The sequence below is a fragment of the Mesitornis unicolor genome, unplaced genomic scaffold, assembly GCF_000695765.1.
Source record: "Mesitornis unicolor isolate BGI_N332 unplaced genomic scaffold, ASM69576v1 scaffold48331, whole genome shotgun sequence".
Taxonomy (NCBI): domain Eukaryota; kingdom Metazoa; phylum Chordata; class Aves; order Mesitornithiformes; family Mesitornithidae; genus Mesitornis; species Mesitornis unicolor.
This window is the reverse complement of record NW_010162687.1, coordinates 1-12,107: the sequence shown is the minus strand read 5'-3', so window position 1 is coordinate 12,107 and position 12,107 is coordinate 1. Positions and strand designations below refer to the sequence as shown.

Below are 12,107 nucleotides of genomic sequence, written 5' to 3'. Positions count from 1 at the left end.
AATACAGGGTTTTCAGCTTCCATTCACCTGCCAGTCAAGTATTTTTACTTCCTTTTAGAGTAAAGGGGAAAAAGAACACTGCATTTCAATAGGGATACAGATAGAGAAGTAAAAGCTGCTAGAAAACACATGCAGAAGAATCTGAACCACTCGCACATGTCAAGTAATGTTTGAATCGCTCTAAGTATCATTAATACCTTGGATTTTAGCAGCTCAATCTCATCCATGCTTTCATAGAGGCGCCCATTTTGAAGATTACACCAGACTGCACGTGAAGCAGCATGGAAATTCAGGTGGAATTACTTTTCAGTAAGGAAAACACTGTAAGCATCTCTAAAGGACGTACAGGGTAGATGAAGTGGTATTTGAAGTCTGAAGAGTAGTTCACATTAAAATACAAAGTGCAAGATCTTCATCAGGGTTTAAGCCCTTCTTAAATACTTTCACTGTTATTTCCTGTGCAACAGACAAATATTTAAACTAGATTCATCAATATTAGACAACTGTTTCTATTACTAGTACAACTGAAGTACTACATTCTGAGATTCAAGTTTGTGAAAGCTGTACCTTGAGAATGCACCTGGCCCAGAGGTTGTCACTACACAGAACAGCTACGTACCCAAGCCGTTCAAAACACAAGCCAGCAGAATTTGCAAGATGTTCTCCATTTCCATTTCTTACTGCTGTCTCTGTAAGTAGTTTAACATATGGAACTGCTGTAGTCCATACTAACAGAAATAATGCTTCTTCACTGAAGAGATGAGCAGAGTAAGGCACTATATCCTTCATGTTTTATCACAGCTTTGTATTTAAAAAAAGTATGAAAGGTATAGTACACACTTCAAACCAAACCACGTTTATTTCATCAGTCACAAGTGCAAATATAGCAACAAGTCAGTTCAACAAATTACAACACACAGAGAAGAATGTAATGTAAATGCTAAGTACACTGACAGACCAACTTCAAAAGAGCAGCAAAAACCAGTTGCTTCAAATAAGTACTTCTATCGTTTTTACCTGTAATCTAAAAATAACATAATAAATCTAGATCAGGAATGTCTCTGATAACTCATGTTTAGGCAAATATTCTGTTATTAACAGTTTGCATTATCCACTGTGCAAATGGCCTGTCCAAGCTTTCAACAGATGTTTTGGTTTTAAGCAACTTTTACCCAATATTTAAATAATACAGTGCTGACTGTTTGTATGTTCTGCTATTTGATATTACAAACTTAAGAATATATATTTAAAAAAAACCTAAGTCCAATTTCAGTGTACATATATAATTCTACCTGGATCCAAAGTGGGCAACATTAAAAATAAAATTGATTTTTTAAATCTTTTCTTTAGAAAAAAAATTGATAGACACAAGTAATCTCAAGTTTTTTGCATCATCTTTAAATCTGTAGTTAAAATATATGCAGTACTTTCGTATAAAATAGAAAGCATTCCCATTAGGAAGATACTGCAGTGTAATTAGCCATTTTTTCCTACCACTTAGTAGCCAAGGAACAAGATTTATACTTAATACCTGATCATTATTTTGCTTTACAGAAAAGCAAAAGTTGACTATCAGTATTAGCATCAGAATTTTTACACTGGAAATTTAGTTAGCCTTCTTCTTTGTTATGAGTTGTTGCTGCTTCTCTTTTTCTTTAAAGGCAATGAATTGAGAGTCAGTGCCAAAGATTCTGTCCCACCACGTGAAGGTTGAAGCATAATTGCCGATAAAGTTCATGTGATGGAAATCATGAAACCGGGCCCCAGCATAGAAAGGCACCAAATGAAGAGGGTTCAGTGGAACATCATAGCCACTACAGGAAAGGGGGGGAAAAAAGAAAAACAATTATAAGTAAAGATTTTTCCCAGAGACAAACCACAAAATATAGACACTAACTTGTTTTTATAAAATAAAAAGGTGGATTTTGGTATTATTAGGCCTCAAGGTAATCACTGTAACACTGGCTTAATAGGAAAACAACAGCGCTCCTATCCTAGCCAAATTCTTCTGTAAACTGTTCCACGACGACTTTGGCACTTGCTGACCACTTCAGCTTGGTTTATTAGGCGACACAAAAAAAATTTAAGCAAACGACCTCAAAAAAGAAAAATCACAGTGGCTGACTTCCTGCTGGTTTAGCAGCTTTAACTGACTCAAGTGTGACATTAGAAAGGAGGAACAGGAAATAGCACTATCTTATAGTGACAAGCTATGAACATCAGCTCTGCTGATGAAACAGCATCTCAAATCAACCACAATTGTGTATTTCTACTCTTATTTTCAGCTTAATGCAAGTTCTTCAAATGTTTAAAATTCAAAATATACAATTGAAGTAATATTAAAAGCAGAACAGTTTGCTTTAGAGGGATTTCAACTCTCATGCTTAGTAGTACTGGAAAGCATCTTACCACCACCTAGTGGGGAGAGCACAAGGTAATTTGTTATAAACACCTCATGGACAACAAACTAAAAATCTAATTATGAAAGGAGATTCACATTACGCATCAATTACTTGCTGACATGTCACAACATATACTTCTCAGTCTACCACCAATATATAACTAAACCAGCAATGAAGTGTACAATGAATTGATTAGTAGCTCATGTTCCGCTAAAACACGGGACACTGAGCTTACAGTAAGGTGCTCTATGTTTCACAACATATCTACAGATATAAGGTCAAGTGTAACACTAGCAATTCAAACATGAACTCTGACTTGAGTCTTCCTCTCAAACACAGGAAAGAGAAGCTCATTCATTTGCAGATGAACCCAACTAAGCCTGCTGGGATTTGTGCTAGCATTTCAGAGCCAAATTTGAAAGAAGTCAGTTATACTACAGAGACAAGAAGTCTTATTCTTTGTATCTACCACAAATAAATAAAACTTATTTATCTATTTCTTCAGAAGACAGTCAGTGGTTGTATAGTCTAAAGTTTCTCTTGTCCAGGAAAACTGGCTGACAAAGTACAAAAGAATGAATATACAAATATCATATTTTGTAATTGATTTTTGGTGTTTTAATATGCATAAGGCCACTTGTACAACAAATATCAAGAAGCAGACATCCTAATATCACATAGCTTCTGAAACCCTCAAGATGCTCTAGCTGACAGTCTACACTCTTAAGATCAGCAAGATTTGCTATTAACACTATGTCAAAACAGAAAACAGTGTTAACTTAGGTTGAGTCACTCTTTGTCAGATGTATAAAAACATTTCAGCCCAAAATAAACAGTAAAGCTCAGTGAAGGAGATGGGTAAGTTTAAGACAGACTTAAGGAGAAGGAAAAAAAAGTCATTAAAAAGCAATGAGGATTTCACCTGTGAACATCAATGGTTTCCATCAAGCGACATATTACCCATGCCCACAAAAGAATCACATGGTTACAGAAAACAACAATTCCAATAAAAAAGCCAGCTCCAAGGATAAGTGTTTCCAGAGGATGTGCATATTCCGCTTGCATTCCAAATGGAGACTAGAAGGAGATAACAGACATGAAAAGAGTCACCGTTTTCAATTTTATATACCCCCAAATCAGAATCACCATTTTGTGGTACTCTCCCCTTCCCATTACCCCACAAGACTACAACAGGAGAAACTGAATGATGCTGTGGGTAAAGGGAATGATCTGACTGAGCCTTAATACAGGTGTTCAGGTCCTTGTCGGGAAAACAGAAAACAGTATTCCAAGGTCATAAGGATTACGACCCCATTAGCAATGCCAAACACTTCATTACTTGCTGAAAAATTGAAAACTTTTATTAAGGCATACCATTACCCAAGGCCTAAGCATTATTTCAGGAATATTAAGTGTTTGGGAAGCTCCTATCAGCTTTGCTATACATCCAGTCCTGGAAGCAGAAGAAAGAAGGAAGCTAAAATATTCCCCAGGTCGAGAATCACTTAGAAAATTATTTTTAAAATAATTTAAAAGCACCCCCTCATCTCTGACAATTTTTCAAGATAAATTCTTACTGTTCAAAAATTGAGATTGAAATAGAACATTTTCTTTTGTTTATATACGTGTATATTTTTAATACACACACACACAACCCTGAGTCATTTCTACATTTAGTTTACAAAGAAATAAATTCCATAGAGAGTTTTCAAAAGCAGAAACCATAGAAAGATAATGACTTTTAAAAATTAACCTAAGTAAGTTTTTTTAATTGTAAGTTTGATTACCAGAAAGACAAACTCCTTTTTGGCTTACAGGCGATTTTAAAATCACCACCTTTTACTATCAGAGAAAGTTTTTACTGAAACAGCCATTAGCCTTCAGATCACTTCTGTGTGAACTGCCAACCACTCAAGAACAATGGTGAGAAGCTGCTTCTGCTAGAGACCCGGGGGGCAGCAAGAGGAAAACAGCAGCCTCTGCTGCAGATGTACGTCCATATGCACACATCAATCAGTACCAAGTTTCTCTACTATCACAGCCTGTATAAACCACCCCAGACACAGTGGCTTGTGGTTTACCTGAGGCACAGTATAGGCGATGCACTGGAACACAGCAGCACATAAACACAGTAGCACTGATTTCTATGATCCAGAAGCTGCCCATCCAAACAGAGCCATACCAGCTGTCAGGTGTAAGCCGTGCTGGACCCTACCTGGCTCAGCACAGTGCCACCTCCAGTCAAGCATGGCTCTTTACCTCATGGCTCAATGTCAGCTCCAATGCGGCTAAATGCAGAACCACCCAAAATGCCTCTGTACTGCACTGTGCTCTCAATTCGCTATCACACAACTGGTTATACTGCTCCCAGAAGCTATACTCCTTCCCTGAATCATACATGCTGCACATACAACGTGCACACCCAGGCTGTGTAGGAGCCACCTACACAGCGTTCTGGGGATCAGTATGCTCCAGGTAAATACCCAGGTAGCAGACAACCACCAAACACAGAAATCTACAATTTCCCTCTCCCCTGGCAATCAACTATGTAACACACTTTTAAAAGCTTGCTTTCACCTGGCTCAACAGATATGTTTGAACTTCGAAAGAGTTGAGAGTGACCTTTAATTCCCATTAAATGGAATAAAATTACAGGAGGTGTTCTCAGAAATAAAATGGATGACTGTTCATGACAAAGAGTTTAATAAAAAGACATCTATCCACTATCAGAGGGATGCAAAACTATTAGTTCTTTCAAATAAAACCTTTAAATAAGTTATATGAAACGACATGTACTAAAAACTTTTTAAAAAGTTAAGGAATACATACAACAAATTCATGGTGAACCTTATGGATGTACTTGTATATTCTCTTGTGATGCAGCAATCTATGCAGGAAATAGTGCCAGGCATCCTCAATCACTGCACATCCAAAACACTGGGCAACCAGAACATACCTTTAAAAAGCAGAAGAGCTATTAGCTATATAATATACTAGGAGACAGACAATCTTGAAAGATAAAATAGTGTATTACTGATAGAATGACAGAGCATCGACACTACAGTTTTTAATGTACTAAAAATATTAATTGACAAGCACAGCAGTCCCTGTATCTATCAGCTCATCTGCTGATATGCTGAAGTGAATCAGCATGCAGTATAACAAAACTGTCATTTCAATATTACAGTCTATAAAGAACACCCATAGCACATGTAAAATGTAGATATAAAAAAGAGCTGCATCAGCTATCTAAACCAGACAGAAAATAGATTTCCAAGAAACATGAGTTTCTGTTGTAAAGTATAGCTATCAATTAAAAAAAAAACAAGCAACCGAAAACCAACCCACAAAAAACCCTCCAAAAAAACCCAAGACAATCTTTATAACTAATTCAGTTTTGATTAAAAGTCTATCAATTTAGTACAGAAAAGGAGAATGTGAATCAGAGAGTTTGAACACACTGTTGCTATAATATAAAACAAGGTGGAGGGAAGAAACACTTATGAGGAATTTAAAAAGTTGGATAAAAAAACCCCAGAAAGTCCAATATTTAACCCACACCATCATGAATCTTGCTTTGCTTCCATAAACTCCCTCCTAATCTTCCCTTCTTCTGAGTATCAGAACAATTTAGGACCATTAAAAAAAAATCTAGAAAGCTCTAATTAGCTTTTATAGCAGTTAAGCATCAAGAGAAGCATGATTAACAAACATAGTTTATATCACCAGAAGATTACTGCACATTAGTTGATGACACTATTTGTTAAATATTTGGTCTCCAACTGTATCTTACTTAGCATCAACATACAAGAAAAATCTACCTACCATCTAGGCATCTCTTCCCACTCATATGGGATGTTAAAATACTCTGTGAAGTAATAGGTGCCACAAATCAGAGGAAGCTGAATGAAAAAGTGATTGAAGAGGAGCGTTTTGAAACACTTCCACTGTTTTTCCCACGTTTCTGGTTTATCCTAAAAAGAAGCAAAAAGAATCAGTTGTGTTACATACTTCTATTGCACGTAACTGAAGTGCTGCAAAAAGCTTTGGAAGCAGTCTCATTTCATCTTGGAAGACAGATAGCAGGTCCTCCAATAATGGTAATTACTTCAGGCAATACAAAATACATGGAACTGATTTCAGTTTCATCAAAACCTCTTGTTTTTCTAAGCTAGCTTTCTGTAAAATTTAAAGTAAGCCTCCCTTAACATAAGTTGCCTTTGCCAGTCACCCCAAGCTATTCTTCTAATTTCGGTGTTTGTAATTAGCAGGAACATTTCACATTCAAGTTTAACACAAATGTAAGTTTGCTTTTCTTCTTCACATCACAGAATGTATTTCCATAGCTAAAATAACACAAAGGGAAGCTGAAGATACAAGCTTGTGAACAAATGAGTTGTCTTGGCAACATCCATATTTTGCAGGGAGACATTTGACCAATTACTGTACTAATTTCAGAAACTGGTATCATTAACTCCCAATTCATATTACAATGAACTGAGGGAAAACAATAATCTTTAGATATTGGATGTGCCTTTACTGCCAATTAGGAGTGTGCAGTCCATCCCAGGCTCCTCCATTGTTAAATTGCTTCAAAATCCTTTCAAGGGGGTACTTTGAAAGAGACACTTGCTATTAAATAAGCACAACATGTAATTATTTTATAATAATAAGACACACCTCTACCACCAGATGCTACAATTCTATTACACCTTCCCCTGCTGATATATAAACTATATATAAATTTGCTAATGTAAAGACTGACATGACCTCTTCTCTCTCTACCACCATGGTGGAAAGGACTTTCCCTCAGAAAACATGCCTTTCCTTCCCTTTCCCAAAATCTACTTCCATTTCTCTCCTCACACACATTGTGATTACCCTCTCTCACTTCCAGGATGTCCAAGTGATAGAGGAAGTGAGGTGATATAAATTAGAAACTAGGATACTGTGGTTATATGTTCTACTTCACATGTTCAAAGACAAACCAGGAAGTATATAGTTCACAACTTTGTCTTACCTGCTGAATTTTATACTTTTGCATGTATGGTATAAACTGAAAGACAAATCCAGGTACACAGAGCAAGAAGTATGAAACTTCATGAACTATAAGTGATCCCCAAGTCGCAATCTGGAACTTTGTGTAATTATCCAGCATGTAATTCCAGGCATTTTTAAATGGTTGCTGCAGGGGATTGTCAGGCAAGAAAGAGTCTATATATTCCACTGCCAGATAAGCAGAGTTCAAGATGTCAACACTGTCATTTGTTGCCATTGTTCAAACATATAACATCACAATTACAGTTCTTCTAGAGTTGTCTATAAGTAACCTGCAAATTTTGAGAAAAAATGAATAAACAGTAGTTAATATTCAGAAAAAGACCTCAACATTTTCTGTCTTAGTTGTTGCTTAGTTTTAAAGTAAAAACAGGGAAGTAGAAAGGGAAGGTTCTCTTTCTATAGAATAGTGTAAAAGAACAAAGCTTAAGATTGTCTTAAGAGGCAATTAGCTCCCAAGTTTTGAGATTAGGTCAAGGAGCAAAAGGATAAAGAAATATTATTACCCGATTTTATTTCAAGTTTTTTTACAGGATAACTGTATTCTGTACTAAAAGAGCAATGAAAGATTCAAACCAATTTTAGAAATTAACTTAACTGTGATCTCTTCATTATCCAGCCTCATTCTTCTCATAGCTGAGACATAGAATCCATGCAAACCACATCAACATAGCAGACACAGACTTTAAATGCAGCTGGCTTGAGATAATCCACTTTTCTATAAGTAACGGGAGTTTTCATCACAGTTCCCAAAAGCATAGAGGCACCATTCCTGCAGGTGCCTCAAACTTCAGCCATTTTCACAGCATAGGCCTGTTGTTGGTTTGAGTTGGAAAGGACCTCTAAAAGTTATCTAGAACAACCACCTTGCCACGGGCAGGGACATTTTTCATGAGACCAGGCTGCTCAGAGCCCTGTCCAACCTGGCCTGGAACAACTCCAATGATGGAGCATCCACATCTTCTCTGGGCAAGCTGTTCCAGTGTCTCATCACTCTCATGGTAAAAAAGTTATTCTTATATCCAATCTAAACCTATCCTTTTTTAGTTTAAAACCACTGCACCTTGTCTTGTTGCTACAGGCCTAATCAAAAAAGTCTTTTCCTATCTTTTTTATAAGCCCCCTTTATACACTGAAAGGCAACAGTAAGGCATCCCTGGAGCCTTCTCTTCTCCAGGCTGAGCAACCACAGCTCCCTGAGCCTCTCTCCATAGGCAATGTGCTCTCTGGTCACTTTCATGGCTCTCCTCTGGACGCCCTCTAATAGGTCCATTTTCTGCTCTAAAATATCTGTGCAATTCACAGGCCACAGGACATTAGTTCGGCCCCCATTGATACACTCAGACAAGGTCCAACATAATTAATGCACCAAGCTTGGTGTCCAACAATATGAGTTATCACTTAGATATCTTAGCAACAGCATCAAGGTGCTTCCGTTCCTAATTAACGACAAATACATCATAGCAGATACCATTTTATTAACAGCAACTACATCACAGCAGATGCCGAGGAAGTTTACAACCTCCTGAACCCACGGGCACGCAAGGCTCCTTACCCTCCCGAAAAGGCGTCCGACGAGGTGAGGCGAAGCTGCGCCTGGGGTCAGGCTTGTCCCTCCAGTCCAGCCCCTGCTGAAGCGGAGAGACCCACGATGACGGCGACGAGAGGAATGCCCAAGGGGGCACTGCCCGGCTGCTGGCACCCGCGCACAGTTGGCCCTCCGCGGGGAGCCCCACAGCCAGCCGCGACCGACCAACCACCTCCCCCAGTGTCAGGCCCCCAAGCACCCCCTCACCTGGGTGACAGCGACAGCCCCTCACGCCGCGGCGGGAGCAGGAGGAGCGGCAGCGGCGTCCGTCGCAGCAATAACAACCACTACAGCCGCCGGCTCTTCAAGTCCGCCCGCCCATTGGCCGTGTTGCAACCTCCGGCGCGGCGCCCATTGGCTGGCTGGCGGCGGCGGCGGAGAGTCAGGCGTGAGGAGGGCCGGGACGGAGCTGCGGCTCCCGCGCGCCGATTGGCTGAAGGGGTGGAGTGAGGATAGTGAGACCTCGGCGCGCGGCCAATGAGGCGGGAGGGACGGGTGACGTCAAAGACGTGATGAGGAGGAGACCGGTAGCGCAGGTGGGCAGAGGCGAACGGGGCGAGGCGGGAATGGGCGCGGCGCTGCTCCTGCCCGGAGGGGCATTGCACGGTTGCGCTCCTCGGGGATCGCCGGCGGGGCCCCCGACGCCTGTCTCCACACGCGAACAATGCGGCGGTGGGGCTGCGGCCTGACGCACTGTCTTCTCTTTTTTGGGGAGGAGCGGCACTCAACGCTTTTGCACACAGCCTCTGCCGTTGGACTGCAGCCTGCGGCGGTAGGAGACGGGCGGCGTCCGTGTCCCTAGCCACAAGCTGCCTTGCTCCAGTAAATACAAGGATACGGTCACGGTAGCAAGAGACCAGACCGGAGGTTGATGTCGTACAGATAAAATTCCACAAATACAAATGCACAATTCAAATAAAAGGTTTCTCGTGAAACCCACTACCTCAACCCACAATGCATTGTACAGCATCAACAGTAAAATGCAGTCATCCGTTTCATTTCAGCATCTTCCAAGTAAATTACACTCCACTCAACCGTTACACTGTTTTCACAGCTCAGATAGTTTCCCTGGAACTTAGAGGTGGCCACTACCTTAATCAACTGAAAACCAAAGCTTTCAGAAACGGACCTGCAGCAAACCAGTGATATTTACACGATTAGTTCCTAAACTTTAATCGTTCTTTTCAGGGTGCTTACATTCAGATCTTCAGAAAACCAGCTCCCTCCCCGCCCCTCAAATCTCTTCACTGATGTTAAGATTATTTGGTTTGAGACTTGTATTGAGAAACACAAGTTTTAAGCAACTTGTTGGCATTAGGAAACAATATACAAACTTTTATTTGAAGAAAATGTCTCAAATATGACAATAACTTTGGTCATGTTAAAAGGAGGCCATCCAAGAACGAATAAAAATTAGCTGCTTTATAAGCATGGCCACATACAGTATTGTTCAGATATTAGCTAATAGAAGCTAAGGTTACACACATAAATAGGCCTTAGTACCATGCAAGTTCAACGCAATTTCATACATTCATTGTAAATTTTCAGTTATTTTCATGCCAAATCACCTTTTGGATAAAAAGGTAAGAAAGAAATAACACCTAAACGTGACCAAAATTGAACAGAAAGAAAAAACGTAAGTACAGACAACATTTTTATTAAAAAGAACTTCAAATTACACCTGTTCAAGAAGTGTTATACCATCTCTGATCTCCTTCAGTGGGAATTAGTAGTGCTAAGCATTGTTACATATCAAAAAATACAACTCTGTTTTACAACATAGTACTGACATATTCAAAGTACTGTGCCAAATTATAAATAGTAAAATCAGGTTTTGAAGAATTTCAATAGAAAGCAACTTATGCTCACACAAACATATGCACACAGTATAGTTAAGTAACAAAAGTCTTATAAAAGGAAACAAATTTACCCCATGCCAGCTTGAATTACTGAGGTGGGATTCAATACCTACAATGAAGATTGACAGTTCATTTATTTAAATATATTTATTAGTGTCTGGAAAAAATAAGACAAAAATTTACTTTCACCAGATACACACCATTCTTCACTGACAATCCATTTCTCAGTCATGACTGATGTAAGTCGGTCCTTATGGAAGTGGCTTTTTTTTTTTTAAGACCTTGCAATAAAAAAAAAAATGGTCCACTCGACTTCAAAATTCAATCAGCTTCTGCTCAACTGCAGAATAATCCTACGCATTGCTTCAACCTAGAGTAATCTTCATCATCTGTCATCTGTAATTGTAGACAGTCACATCTTCCATTGTGACTCAAGGTGCAGCTACAAGTAGAGAAGTGCTTAGATACTCAGTCACTTCAAATACTCTTGTTGAAGACTGCTTCTAGTGCATAATCAAGTTGAAAATCCCTTTACTGATCATAATGGTTTGTCAATAACTGTAACACCTAGAGCGAGGAAAAAAAAGGCATAAATCTTTAGGTAGTGTTTTAAAAAAATTGAACAATATGAAATCTTTTATATAATACCTTGCAACTAGCATAATGTCAAAAAAACTGCACACCAGCATCAGTGTTCATATTTTCTCTAATTTCTCTCTGACAGAAAGTGGTGTGGATCAGTGAAAAAAAAAGAGAAATTGAAAAAATTGCCATTTCTGAAGTTTACTTTAATTTTGTTATCAGCAAAATATATACTTAACATTTACTTAAGTAACTCATAAGAGAAACTGCAATTATTGAAGGAAAAGATTACTGAAACAGCTCTTGTTTTCTAAATACAAAAATCCAAAGAACTTCAGAATTGGACCCCCATAGATTGAGACACAAATCTCTTGTTAAAAAAACAAAAAGAGTGGTCATACAAGAATCATCTTTCTGACTCACCACTTACATGCTAAATCCCTCGAGTACAGTTTAATACCATTTTGTTCTGGAAGTAAATAACTGTTTGAAGTCATCATTCAAAATGTACCATCAGATTCTTCATACTCATTCCAGTATCTTAGGTTTTACCTTGGACATGTCTGTTTGGACACTTGGTCAAATTTCTTATCATAGAATCACAGAATCACAGAACGT

General features: G+C 38.8%; 1 protein-coding gene across 1 annotated transcript; it reads right to left on the bottom strand.

Moving 5' to 3' along the window:
- Nucleotides 1–843: 843 nt before the first annotated feature.
- Nucleotides 844–7,737, bottom strand: MSMO1 (methylsterol monooxygenase 1). The gene is made up of 5 exons (XM_010193702.1): nucleotides 7,423–7,737; nucleotides 6,228–6,376; nucleotides 5,232–5,358; nucleotides 3,325–3,479; nucleotides 844–1,814 (listed from the first exon to the last, which is right to left on the bottom strand). Exons 1-5 carry the CDS (start codon nucleotides 7,675–7,677, stop codon nucleotides 1,607–1,609), a joined length of 894 nt encoding a protein of 297 aa, XP_010192004.1. The 5' UTR covers nucleotides 7,678–7,737; the 3' UTR covers nucleotides 844–1,606.
- Nucleotides 7,738–12,107: the final 4,370 nt, after the last annotated feature.